The sequence below is a fragment of the Sarcophilus harrisii genome, chromosome 4, assembly GCF_902635505.1.
Source record: "Sarcophilus harrisii chromosome 4, mSarHar1.11, whole genome shotgun sequence".
NCBI classification, from domain to species: domain Eukaryota; kingdom Metazoa; phylum Chordata; class Mammalia; order Dasyuromorphia; family Dasyuridae; genus Sarcophilus; species Sarcophilus harrisii.
The window spans coordinates 345,209,361-345,224,545 of NC_045429.1; the positions used below are offsets into that span (position 1 = coordinate 345,209,361).

At 34.1% G+C, this 15,185-nt stretch overlaps 1 protein-coding gene across 3 annotated transcripts in view; it reads left to right on the forward strand.

Annotated features, from left to right (window-relative positions):
* STXBP4 (syntaxin binding protein 4) overlaps positions 1-15,185 on the forward strand; it is a 217,665-nt gene that overhangs the window by 106,691 nt on the left and 95,789 nt on the right. For all 3 annotated transcript variants that reach the window (XM_031966434.1, XM_031966436.1, XM_031966435.1), the window contains exon 12: positions 14,012-14,188. In XM_031966434.1, coding sequence (XP_031822294.1) covers positions 14,012-14,188 — 177 coding nt within the window. The remainder of the gene's footprint in view (positions 1-14,011; positions 14,189-15,185) is intronic.

Here is a 15,185-nt window from a genome sequence, read left to right on the forward strand (position 1 = left end):
TTTCCTTATGTGTTTTATGTTTCCTATATTTTCTTTCCCAACATGACTTTTATGGAAATGTTTTGCATAACTTCACATGTGATTTCTTAATGGGAGCTCGGGATAGAGATAAGGGGAAAAAATATGGAACTCAGAAGTTTTAAAAATAAATATAAAAAATTGTATTAAATAAATAATCATTTATTTAATAATATATAGCAATATATAATTCATATTATATATTAATATATAATAATTAAATAAATAATGATATTATTAAAAATAAAAATGAAAAGTAAAAAAAGAAATTCTAAATATGTTGCTATTTTTTTTAAAAGAATGTTTTTTTCTATACTTTTGTGATATAGGTTTTAGTCAAGGTGTGTGTTTGTTAGTCTAGATATACTTATATAATTTTATCATTGTAAGTTATTTTCTATAAGCAAATTTCTAATGTTATAGCTGGGCAGTTGTTACTTGGTTGAGAGTGACCTTGAGTAGAGAGAGTTAGAGAAAACTGACTCTAGAGGAAACATGTCCAAAGTCACATGACCATTACATTCAATTCATAGACATAATTCATAGATGATAGATGAAAGGAAAGATTTCATTTAGTCCAACCCGTCATACTTTTTACTGTAAATGTACTTTTTTTTTTAACTGCAAATAAACCATAGAATTTGTGAAGATCAAATAACCGACATTTGTCTACTTCTTTAAAGTTTACAATATGCTTGACATTAGACTATATCATTTTGACCTCCTTAAAACAACCTTGTAGAGGTAGGTCTTATTATCACGTCCATTTTACAGATGAAAAACTGAGTGCCAGAGGCTGCTGCATCAAAAAGTAATCTAATATTTACTTCTTTGAGTTTTCTACATTTTTTTTCATAACTCCAAATATTGTCTTAATTCTATTATCCCTGGGTGAGAGTTCACATTTATATCATCAAAAAGTAGACAAGCATTCATTAAACACTTAAACACTGCCAGACAGTGTGCTAATATTGCCATTTATGGTTATACCAAATACCATGGAAAGGACTTTTTAACTTCTGAATTCTGAATTCATTTTGGTTATTTTCTAATAAAACCTGACATAGTAAATGCTTAATAAATGTTTGTTGATCAATTGTTTTATAAGTTTTATGTCATTTAGGATGTTCTAAAAAGGAATATTCATTTGCCAGTCATTCAGATAAAATGAAGGCCTGCTGCAATTCATTTATTAGATCCTAACAAAGAAATTTTTTCCAAGAATGTTTATTGCTGAATGGATAGCTTATAATCTTGAATACATATAATTAGCCACTACCATTTAATTTTCAAAAAGAAATCCGTTATCGACTCCTTTTTTGAAACCAAATATTAATATAAACATCCTATTGAAATTTGACAATAACCTTTCCCTAAACAACTGGTAGTTTGTGTTATTATCTGAATGTTGCTTTGTCATGTAAAAACCCTGAAATCATAATTCTAGAATTACATAATGCTTGAGCTTGAAGGGACGTTGGAGGTTATCACCTCTAATCCACTCCTGTGACAAAAGTAGAAATTGAGGTCTATAGAGTAAAGGAGATGTGCTGTAAAGTTCACATAGCAAGTGTGTGTGTTAGTGGTATAAACAGTACAGATTATAGATATAAAAATATAAATAATAATACAAAGTAACATATTCCCTGTTACATCTCTTCCCCCACCCCCCAGAGAAGTCCTGTCATCTCGAGCTCAGTATATTATATCATGAAATTTTCAAAGGGCTATCCCTTTTTTTTTCCCCTGTTTTTTGTTGTTGTTTTTATTTTATTGTTAACCAGCATATTGTTGGCCATTATCCTGCCCAGGTGGAAGAATATAGTGGCAGCTTTTCAGAAAGGAAGGTTAATATAAATTATGTTTCAAGAGCCTCCTGGCTCCTTAGCAACTTCAGTTACTGCAGATCCAGAAAAGAAGGGTCTTTTCACCAAAGTTCTTGATATCATCCAGTGATTCAGTGTCAGAAATATAGTTTTATCAGCAGAAATGACACTGAATACAACATGACTAATATGGAAATGTTTTACATGATTTTACATACACACATATGCACACATTTAATATGTTAATTATTAACAAATGCACATATATTAATATTTATACATGTTCTGGAATAAAATTTCTTACTATTTTAGGGAGGGAGCAAAAGAGGGAGAAAATTTGGAGATCAAAAATTTTTTAAGTGATTGGAAGAAAATAAAATATTATTTTAAAGAAAAAAGGAAAGAAATAATACTGAAAAAATATCATCTGCTTTGCCACTTCCATCTAAGAAACACTGAACCTTTCCTCTGGATTATGGCTGAAATCTCCTATTTAGAATGTCTCTCCTATTAGAATGTGAGCTTCTAAAGTACAGGTACTATCTTACTTTTTATATCACTTTCTCCAGGACTTAGCAGAGTATTTTTGTACATAATTAAGTGCTAAATAAATGCTTTTTTATTCATTTATTCATTAATAGAAAAGCACTATAGTCAAGACATCTGTGTTCAGGCCTGATTCTGCCATTGAGTGACCTAGGAAAATCACTTCTCTCTAGATGTTCCATCATCTCTAAGATAAAAGGCTTATTCCTGGGATTCTGTCTACTTGTGACATTGAGTAAAGCTAAAAAGTAGTGCAAAGCCAAATTACACCTTGAGAAGTAGCCTCTTTGGCTGAATATAGAGTTAAATTTAGGATAACTAATTTGATGACCTGTGGCAAGATACCTTTTATTTTAAAAGTGGGAGGAAAAAAGTTAGAAGTATAAAGATTAGCTGGGAGATTTATTTGTCTAGTCATAAAAGGGATTATAATAGATATGGAAAGGGAGGAATTAATTTGTATGAATAATAATCTGGCCTTAGTGCTTGTGTGGCTACCAGAGAGAAGGAAGAGGAAAAAAATTAACATTTTGTGAATTTATGGTGATTGTGTTGATTTTTTTTTCTCAAATCCAACTAGATTCAAGAGACTTATTTTGAGTGTTAATACCAACAAAAGCCTTTGCGATACTCCCTTCAATAGTACGTTATGCTTAGAGGCAACATCAATAAATCAAATCCCCCAACTTAAGGAAATAGTATAGAACTTGCTTTCAAACCTCTTCCCGTACACATCATTCCCCACCAGTTGCTTTACAAATACTGATGTGGCTAAGACATTTAAGGGTTGTTCATTGAATGGATGTAGGAAACTGATAAGAAAACTGTGTTTTGGAGTTTGGTAGCATATGCTGAACTCTATGGAGACATGAGTATCTTCTTTTTAATCAACTTTCTCTGGTCTAAAATTAACATTTTGAATGATTTACTGATGAAAACCACTAAGTTTTGTGGTACAAATGTGCAGGACTAATTACAAATGTGTAACTGCAAAATTCACACTTTTTCCTTCTCCTTTAGGGAACTGTTATGCATCAGAAGTTGAGAACAATGGGCACTATGCACATCTGGTTCCTACTGTGGATGAGGCTGGTGTGTCCATTATCTTGACAAGCAGCATCCCTCAAGTTGTTTTGTTTTCTTTGTTTTAATATTTACAGACTCAAGAGTTTTCAGAGCAAAAAGGAACCTTAAAAATAATGTAGTCTAATGCTGTCGTTTTACTGATAAGGATTCTTTTTTACTTGTATAGAGTGCCTTTTCTTTGGCTTCAGACATTTCAACATTCTGAGCTTTAGTTATTCTTTTGGAAAGGAGCTCCACCAAACCTGTGTCCTTCTATGCCCAAAGGGCTATAAAACTACATACTCTTTGATCCAACAGTCTCACTACTGCATCTGTATTCCAAAGAGATGATAAAAAAGGAGAAAAATAAGCAAAAATATTTGCAGCAGCTTTTTTTTGTAGTGGCAACAACTGGAAACTGAGTGGATACCCATCAATTGGTGAATGACTGAATAAATTATGGTTTATGAATGTTATGGAATATTATTGTTCTATAAGAAATGATGAGCAGGCTAATTTCAGAAAGCCCTGCAAAGACCTGCATTAACTTATGCTGAGTGAAGTGAGCAGAACCAGAAGAGCATTGTACAGAGTAACAACAAGATTATTTGATGATCAACTGTGATGGACTTGGCTCTTCACAACAATGTGGTTATTCAAAGCTATTCCAATAGACTTGGGATGGAAAATGCTATCTGCATCAAGAGAGGGAACTATGGAGACTGGATATTGATTGAAGCATAATAATTTTACCTTCTGTTTTTTTTTTCTTTCTCATGGTTTTTTTCCCTTTTTGGTCTTATCTTTCTTGCACAATATTACAAATTTGGAAATATGTTTTTAAAAATAGCACATATTTAATCTATATCAGATTGCTTGCTATCTTGAGGAGAGAGAAGGTGAGAAAGGGAAGGAGGAAGGGAGGAAAAAAAATTGGAATACAGAGTTTTACAAAAATGAATATTGAAAACTATCTCTGAATGTATTTGGAAAAATAAAATACTATTGAGAAAGAAAACAAAAAGATCTGTGTTCCTTCCCAGCTCTAAATCTATGATCCTACTATAACACATTTCATATGCAGTGTTTCCTAGATTAAACTAGGTTAGGTGAGTCTACTTCCTCTGATCTATTTATCCAGCCCTAATCTCTTTCTTTGGCTCTGGTCTCACATCACCAACCATCTATTGGCTATCTCAGATTAGATGTTTTTACACATTTTGAACTGTACATGTCCAAGACCAAATTCATTATCTTTTCCCTTCACCCCTCTCCTCTTCTGAACTTTCCTTTTTCTGTCAAGGGGAACAGCATCCTCCCAGTCACTCAGGATTGCAATCTGGATGTCATCCTCATGTCTTCACTCACTCCTACAGATCCATTCTCTTGCTAAGTCCTGTCATTTCTACCTTTGCAGCATCTTTTGCATACATCCCCCCTTCTCTACTCACACAGCTGTCACCCTGATGCAAGCTCTATCCTATCATGCTCAGACTATTGAAATATTCTGTGGGTTGGTCGTCCTGCCTCAACTATCTCCTTGCTCCAATCCATCTTCCACTCATTTGCTTGAAGTGATCTAATGAGCCATGTCACTTATCTACCCAGTAAAGTCCATTCACTCCCTGATATCTGCAAGATAATTTTTACTTTAATTTTCTGCCTTTTAAAGCTCTTTATAACCTATCCCCATCCTACTTTTCCAGTCCTCTTACTCTTTAAATCTCTACATAACCTATGATCCAGGGACATTGATATTCTTCCCATACAACACTCCATCATCACCCATGATTAAAATATTCTTCTTCTTTTCCACTTTCCTGGCTTCCCTATTATACTTCAAAACTTGAATTAAATCCCATCTTCTATAGATAACCCTGGTCTCTTTCTGTGTTCCAGTGCCTTCTCTCTGAGATTCCCGCCCCCCCCCCCATACCCTTTGTATATCTTATTTATACATAGCTGACTGCATGTTGGTCCACTATTAGAATGTAAGCTTTGTGAAGGTGGGGACTATGTTTTTGTCTTTCTCTGTGTTCCTGATATTTGCTATAGAAAGAATTTAATAAATGCTTACTGACTCCCTGAGTACATTTTCCCCCTTTTAAATAGTATTTTATTTTTTCCAATTATATGTAAAGACAATTTTTAATATTTAATTTTTTATAAAATTTTAAGTTCTAAATTTTCTTTCCTTCCCTAAGACAGCAAGCAATTTGACATAAAATATATGCAATCATATAAAATATATTTCCATACTTGATTAAATAATAAAGAAGTTGCTAAATTGCACTGGTAATAGTTTTCTTATTCAAAAGAAATACCAGTTCCAGTTTAAAACAAACAAACAGCTCTTTGTTTAATTTTAAGGGAAATAGGAGCCTCTCTCTGATGCTTTTTGAGCAAAGCAACATACTGAGAACTATACTTTAGGAAGATTATTTTGGCTGCGTTAGGCAAGGCTGCTATTTTAGCACATAGGAACAGTGATACACTTAAGAGGTTTAAATGATTTGACCAAGAGCACTCACTGTTGTTGTTTAGTCATGTCTGACTCTCCATGACCTTATTTAGAATGTTCTTCACACACTGGAGTGGTTGGCCATTCATTACCTTCTTCAGGTCATTTTACATATGAAGAAACTGAGGCAAACAAGGTTAAATGATTTTAAGGATCACACAGTATCTCTGAGTCAGATTTAATTCATTTATTTCTGACTTACAAGTCTTGCATTCTATCCATAGTGCTGCCTATCTACCCAGTGAATTTAAGAGTCAAAATATGAAATCTAGTTCTTTTTGTTCCCATATCCAGGCCATTTTTGACTATATCATTTTTTTTATATTAAAAAATATGTATCCAGTGTACACCACTTCACATCGTAAAGCCATATTACACAGAAGTTATCACGCTAAAATTTTTGTTAGTCTAAATCATTTTTCCCTCATTATTAACTCAGCTTTTCCATCCTATCTCTGAAATAAACAAGTAACAAGCTTTCATTTTACAAAAAAAGAAAACTGAGTCATGAAATGATTGATGTATTGTGACTTCACAGATTAGCAAAATTATAATAAATTCAAGGTCTATAGTATCTTTTTAACTAGTAGACTTTTCTACTTAGTGCTTTTTTAAAGTAGTGTTCATATAGATTTTTTTTTTTTTGCTCTATATCTTTTCATATAGAGTAGGTAAATGGTGCAATAAGCTGAAAATATGACCTGGGTCAGAAAGACCCAAGTTCAAATTTATCCTCAGATACTTACTAATTATGTGATCCTGGAATAGTCATTTGAATCCTGCTTGCCTCTGTTTCCCCAACTTTAAATTGGGGAACATAATAGCATCTCTCTCTCAGGGATCCCTCAGGGATATGAGAATCAAATGAGATAGTTTGTAAAGCACCTTGCAAAATCTTAAGTGCCATGTAAATGAATTAAACTGTACTTTATATATAGAAAAAGAAGTGTAATATTAATGAATTGATAATATATGTTCCTTGGTGGGAATTCAAGTTCATGGTAAATACTAGTAAAGTTCTGAATGTCATTATATAGTTAAGATACCTTACAATTATTTATTAGGAACAAGCTAGGTTGCACAGTAGATGGTGTGCTGACCTTGAAATCAGGAAAACTCATCTTGATTTCAAATCCAGCCTCAGATACTTCTGAGCTGTATGACCCTGGACAAATCACTTAACCCTCTTTGCCACAGTTTCCTCATCTGTAAAATGAGCTGGAAAAGGAAATGTCAAATCTCTCTATTATCTCTGCCAAGAAAATCTCATATAGGGTCATAAAGAGTCAAACAATGACTGAAATAGCTGCACAACAAAACCTGAAGAAAAAGGGATAGAGAGGATACAGTGGATCTATATTATACTGTTTTTCTAAATCAAACACATACTGTCATCTTTTATTCATGGTCTCTTCCCAGAGTCATTGTTTCCATGTAGCAATCTTTTAATTGGCCATTTGGTGGGAATTGGACTAGAACTTTGCTAAGGGGTTACATTTGCCAAGCTGACATTTATGCATCTACCAAATAGTATCAATTTATTCTGCTTGAAAAACTCTGATTCTTTTTTCTCTCCAACTACTTTTTACAGGATATTAAACTTCTAGCTACATTTAATCTATAACTAATATCCTTTAAGGAAACATAAAAATTGCTTTTTAAAAAGGAAATGAGAGTTGTATAGCATTATTTTGTCTTTGTTGTTTTCAGTTTTATCATTTTCTCTTTTTTATACTTCAGTTATTTTCTGATGTTCACACCTTCCCAGAACCCACTCTTGTAACAGAAAAATAGTAAAAACAAAGCTAGCTTACAAAATTACTGTGTCATTCAGCGGCATTATGCTCATGTATGCTCAAATATATGCAAAAATAAGACAGTATTTTTCCTCACCTCTTATCTTCCAGGATAAGACTGGCTATGGCTGAGTTCAGCTGCACTGTAGTGTTGTTCATGTTTACATTATTGTAGTCATCATGTTTTTTATTTCTTCTGGTTCTACTTCATTATGCATCAGTTTGTTAAATCTTCTCATGTCTTTCCTAATCTCTCCTGTTTACCATCTCTTAGTGCACAATTGTATTCCATATATTTACATACGACAATTTGCTTAGCCATTGCTTACTAAATGGATACCCATCGTGTTTCTCATGTTTTGGAATACAAAAAGTGTTACTGACAATAAATAAGATATATATGCTTTGATAATATTTTTCAACATCATCAAATGGGATAATATTTGTTAAATACCTGGCACAGTGTCTGGTACATAAGAGACGCTTAAAAAATGTTTTTTCCTTCTCCCTTTGAAATCTGTTGGATATATACCCAATAGTAAAATTACCTGATAAGAAAAGTTTAACAATTTCTTACATAATTCCAAATTATTTTTCACAGAGATTGTATCAGTTTTCTCCTTTACCAACAGTGTAACAGTGTGCACAGACCCTCCACCATTAACTTTCTATTATCAAATATTATCACTTTTATAATAGTGTTATTAATCTGAGACAAAACTTAATATTTTCAATTGCATTTCTCATTATTAGTAATTGGGAGCTTATTTTTCATGTATTAATGGTTTACATTTGTTAATGGTTTACATTTCTTGTTTTGAAAATTATTTCTTGCATAATATTAGTTTAAAGGAAAATATCAAATCATTAACCATTTTAATCATAAAATATTCCATATTCGTTCCCCCTTCAAATTCCATAAATATTTGCAATCCAGTTATATAGAAACTAGAAGTAGATGTACCATAGGATTAGAACACCATTAAAAGATATTGAATATATTACATTATCTAGTCCTAAATTCTAACAAGCATAAATAGAACAGAACAAAACTGATATTATCATCTAGAAACATTTGTTTAATATTTACTGCCTTAGGAGTTAATACACTATTACTTCTTGCTACCATAGCTTATCCTACCCAGCTGACCACTGCCAGATGAACCTTCTCCAAATACTATTGTGCATTAGTCATTATCCCCCAAATCCAGCAATGGATAGAAGTTTGTCTTCATGTACACAATAAAGTTCTCTCATTCTAGTACTCAGAATTCTTCACAGCCTGACTTCACCTATCTCTCCAACCTTATCTCCCAACATTTTTATATGGCAACTGCCCAGTTTGGTCTGCAATGCTCTATTCATCATTCCCATATTAATTAATTAATTAATTAATTGACTTCTGCCTCCCTAACTTCTTACAGACTCTTTCTCCTGCTTGGAATTCCCCATGCCTTCCTCTTCATTTATCTAAGCCTCCCCTTTCTTCAAAGATAATTTAAAATCCAGGGCAGCTAGGTGGTACAGTGAATAGAGCACCAGCCCTAAAGTTAGAAGGACCCGAGTTCAAATTTGACCTCAGACATTTAACACTTCCTAGCTGTGTGACCCTGGGCAAGTCACTTAACCTCAATTGCCTGGGGGGGGGGGGGAGATTATCTCAAATCATCTCTTTCATGAAATCTTTCTCAATTCCCTAGTCTTTGGTGAGCTCTTCCTACCATGAATCCTAGAATATTTATTGTATATACTACCTGCTTTGGCATTTAATATTTGCTGGCTTGTTTTATGATTTATATCTTTGTCTTATTTCCTCAGCTAAATTACAACCTCTTTAAAGATAGAGATCATGTCATATCTCCTTATGTCTCTAGAATCTAGCATAGTTTCTCAGAACTTGATAAATATTCATGGATGATAATGTAATTCTATTGGAAGCTAACTTATAAGGATTTATTTACCAGTGCTTCTTTAATTCCTTGTTTCTTTTGTTTTATGCTGGAAAATGTGTGGTAGCTTATTTGGAATTACAAGTTGCTATTATTCAGTCATTTCGATTGTGGCCAACTTTGTGACCCCATTTTCAATTTTCTTGGCAAAAAAAAAGGAACAATTTGCCTTTTCCTTATCCACCTCATTTTACAGATTTAAAAAAAAAACTGAGGCAAACAGTTAAATGACATATCCAGAGTCACTTTATCCAATGTGCCACCTAGCTGCCCTTTGCTGTTATAAGATTTGGTGTCAAATTCTAGCTCCTCTACATGTCTATGGGACACTGGACATCACTTTATTTTTCTTGATTTCAGTGTCCTCGTGTATAAAATTAAAATTTGGAGTAAGTGAACCCAAAAGATCCATCTAGCACTGGATCTTATGATATAATAACTCTCAATAACTTAAATGAAGATAGGTTGAAAAGACATATTAAAAATGTAAATCTAGATCTACAGCCCTCATGTGTACTTTATCCTACCTTCTCCAACTGAATCCCCACTTAACACATCAGTCTCTAATTTTCACTTTTTCCCTATCTCCCATTTTCTTCCTTACCACATTCAAAAATGACCAAATCTCTTCCTTTCCTTAAGAGAAAAAAAAAATTTCATTAAGCCCTACCATTCTTTTAAGGTATTTTTTTTTCTCTTCCCTCTTTTTCTCAGCCAAATTGTTAGGGGGCGGGGGGAAGCTGTATAAAGTCAACAAATCTATAAAAATTTATTAACCACTTACTCTGTTTTAGGAATTATTCTAAGCACTAGAGATAAGGAGCTCACAGTCTAATGGGGGAGACAGCATGTAAACAACAATGTACAAACGAGATATGAATAGGATAAATTGAAAATGATCACAGATATACTAGCTTTAAGAGGGATCTGAAAAGTCCTCATTTTTGTTATTCAATATTTTTATTTTTCCCAGTTACATGGAAAACAATTGTTTTACATTTGTTTTTAAAACTTCAAGTGCCAGATTCTCTTCATTCCTCCCCATTATTGAGAAGGCATATGTGAAGTTATATAAAAAATTTTCATTGAAAGTAATGTTATGAAAGAAAACATAGATCTCCACCCCCCCCAAAAAAAATAACCCTCAAGAAAAAAATTTTAAAAGGAGGATTTGCTTCAATCTGTATTCAGACACAATCAGTTCTTTGTCTAGGTATGGATATTATTTTTCATCATAAATCCTTCAGAGTAGTCTCGGATCATTATATTTCTGAGAACAGCAAAGTCATTCACAACAAATCATCCCATAACATTGCTTTTATTCTATACACAGTACATTTTCCTTTACTTGAGTTTATGGAGGACTTTCCAGGTTTTTCTGAGACCATCCTGCTCATCATTTCCCTTACAGCAATAATATTCCCTCATAATTACATACCACAATTTATTCAGCCATTCCCCAATTGATGGGCATCCCCTCAATTTCCAAATCTTTACCCTGAGAAAAGAGCAGTTATAAATTTAGCTAAGACCTGAAGAAAGTCATCTAAGTCTCAAGGTGAAGAGAATTCCAATTTTGAAGGACAGCCCATGAAGATTCCCAAAGTCAGAAGAAGGAATGTCTTGTGTGAGGAAGGACATTCATTGCTTCTCCTTTCTGTCCTCTTACAAATAACTATGATAATTTGGTTTCTGACCTCTTTACTGAAATTGCTATCTCCAAAATTATTAAGATCTCTTATTTGCCAAATTTGATGGTCTTTTCTCAACTTGACACTGTTGACTATTATCTTCTCTATACTCACTTCTCTGGGTTCTATATGATCTTTTTTTTTTTTTTTTTTTTTTTTTTTTTTGGCAATAGCATTCTTAGACATATCCTATCTAACCGAGAGTGTGTCCTGAGAGACTCTTCTATATCTCTATTTTATTTTGGTGACTTCATCAGGTCTTATGGGCTTATCAAGTCTATTCAGATGACTCCCAGATATGTATCGTCAGCCAGAACCTTTTTGCATTAGTCCTGCACCATCTGTGGAACATTTAAAAGTGGATGTCCCAGACTTCTCACACTCAACATGTACAAAATAGAACTTGTTAGCCTTTCCTGCAAACTTCCTCTATATTAGACTTCCCTATTTCTATTGAAAGTACCACCATCCTTCCAGTCTCCAAGTTTATAACCTTGCTAATATCTTCTACTTATCACTTTCCATCATCCCACATAACCCATTAATTGCCAAATTTTCTATGTATAAGTTAATAATGTCTCTCATATATGTGCTCTTATCACTATTCACAGTCATGATCTTATTTTAGTTCTTTATTACCTCTTTCCTCAACTCTGGCTGTGGCCTCCTAATTGGTTTCCCTGTTTCTCCAACCCATCCTTCAGACAACTACCAAAGTATTTATTTTATTTCTTTATAGTTGTGTGCCCACATCTAGCATGGTATCTGCTATGTACTAGGAGCTTAATAAAAAATTTTTTAATTTTTTAAATTTTGTCTTTATAACCCCAGAATCTATCATAATACCTTAATTGATGCTTATAAATGTTTTGTGAATAGAGTTAAAAAGCAGATAATTCAATTTCATAAAGGAGAGTATGTTCTTGCATCAAATAGGGAAAAACCTATGAAGAATGTGAAATTAGTGAATGTAAAAAATAATCTTTTCAGCCCTGGATGCTCTCTTTGACAGAACTACTTAGAAGTTTTTTGTGGAATGCTATGATATTTATCTTCCCTAACATTCCCAGAAAGGATTAAACATCCTTGAATACACTAAATTATTTTTGGTATAATTTATGATTTAATACAACTTTGAATGTTTGAATTTTTTAATTCTCATGGCATTGTATTCTGTAGAAGATCCAGAGTCTACTATTAGAGTCCACTTATTCGTTCATCCCCTTTCCCAAAATTTTTTAAGTTCAAAGACAGCCAGTCTCTAGGAAAGCTCTGACCCAAAATAGTGAATCAACAAACCTTAAGCCCTTGCTACAAGCCAGATACTCTGCTAAAAATTGGAGATACAAAGAAATTCATAATCCTAACTCCCAACATGTACATATTCTAATGGAGAAAACAACATACAACTATATATAAACAAAATATAGGCAAATTAAATCGAAGATAATATCAGAAGAAATGCACCAAATTGAAGGAGAAATGGGAAAAACTTCTTGGCAAAGGTGGGACTTTAGCTAGGACTTGAGAGAAGCCAGGGAATCCTGTAAAAGATAAGGAAAGAAAAAAAAAACTGGGGCGTCAGAGACAGTCATTGAAAATGCCCAGAGTCAAGAGTTGATGTGTATAAGAAACAGCAGCTAGTATCACTAGACTGGAGAGAAAGGAAATGAATTAAGTTGTAAGAAAATTTGGAAAAGTAGGAAGGGGCCAAGTTTGGAAGGACTTTGAATCCCAGTCAAAGCCTTTTTTTTCCCCCTTGGGTAGTAATAGGGAACCACTAGAAGTGGAACCACTGAATAGGAGTAGGATATGGTCAAACTTGTGTTCTAGGCAGAGCAATTTGACAACTGAGAAGACAGACTAGAGTTGGAAAAAACTCAAGACGGGGAAGACCAACCATATTGTTCCAGGAGATAAAGAAGCCTCAGGATTCACCAGGGACCAAGATCCACCTCCTTTACTTTGCATCTCTTTTTACTATTACCTGCTTTTATCTCCTCCAAACTATCTGTTACCTGTATGTTTTCCTTTTCTGTTTTCTTCTTATTATTTTCAGAAAATTAATGTTGGTTATATACAGTGACATGCGTCAGATCTATAATTTGATTTAATGATATGGAATTCTGGTATGGAAACTCCTTCTACCATTACACACTAGCACCTCCTCTATAATTAATAGTCTTAGAAGATTGTTGGGGGCACTGACAGTTCAGTAATTCTCCCAAGTTCACACTTCTCTACTACATCAAAGGCTAGACTTGATTTTGGTTCTTCCTGATTCCACATCCTGTGCTTGAGCCACTAACAATATGCTTTGTCTCATAAGTCTATATATGATCCAAGTTTATGGTATTCTCCCTAAGGAAGAAAAATGTCATGTGGCATCCAGCATCATTCATCACAGTGATTATTGATGTGATAGTAAAGTCGTCCTGTTATCATCATCCTGCATGTTCACATTGGGAGCTACAGAGTAAAATTGTGGGTAATCTCATTCTCCCCCGATACCTGTACAGGGAAGAATATATCTTGTTTGAATCATTTAACCGTTATTTTGAGTAAAGTTTTGAAATGGAATTTATTTTGTGGTTTATAGGAAGCTAAAGCCGTGGTGGAAGAAACAAGAGCCCTGAGAAGCAGGCTTCATCTTGCCGAAGCAGCGCAGAGGCAGGCCCATGGCATGGAAATGGACTACGAGGAAGTGATTCGTCTCTTAGAGGCTGAAATAAAGGAGCTAAAGGCTCAGCTGGCTGATCACACTGGCCAGAGCAAAGTAAGCAGAACAGCGCAAGAGCATGCTCGTTCTCTGTCTCTGGATCTCTCTTTCTTTCTGTCTCTCCTCTTTTGTCCTCTCTGTCTCTCTACTTCCTTCTCCCCTCTAGTCAGTCTCTCTCTCTCTCTCTCTCTCTCTCTCCACTTCCTATTCCTCTCTCTCTCTTCCCCCCACTCTCTCTCCCTATTTCTCTTTCTCTGTCTCTTCATCTCTCCTCTTTCTTCCTCTCTGTCTCTCCCTACTTCCTTCTCTCCTTTCTCTCTCCTTTTTATTCCTGTCTCACTTTACTTCCTTCTCTCTCTCTCTCTCTCTCTCTCTCCTTTTCTCTCTCCCTGTCCCTCTCCCCCTCCTTTCCTCTCTCCCTCCTTCTCATAGTTACCATGGTTTCCTTTCTGTTGTCATATATCCTGTTTTCATTTTCTTTTTATCAGCTCTTCTAAAGTAGGTCAGTGTTTGTCTTCTATTTTTTTTTTTCAATAAGGAGAATGATGTGTTGTAAAAGGAGTAATAAGAAGGTCATGAGTCTTCCTCTCTCCAGAGGTCTTTAGGTTAAAAAGAGCAGGAGCTCCAAATTTATTTGGGTCATCTGTCAATGTGGCAAAGGTCATACATACTCTCACTTCTAGAAGTGAATTAACACTGAAATGCAAATAGTGGTGGGTGTTTCTGTTTCTAAGAATCCTAGTTTACTCTTCTTCAATTAAATAAAAAAGATAATTTCTGAAGACAGTAGATTCAAGCAATGAAAGACTAAGATTCTCTCTCATCCTTCTGTCCCTAACTAATGTTTGTTTTGAAATTAATCATCCCCATCATCTCACCCTAAATTTAAAGCATGTCATGTTTCAGGGAACAGAATTTTAACAAATTATCATTTTTTTATGTGATAGGAAAGCAGTGTGGTACAGTAAAAAAGTATGATGAATTTGGAGATAGGATCTGAGTTCAAATGAAAGTCCTGCTACTTAGTTACTACATGACCTTGGACAAAGTCACT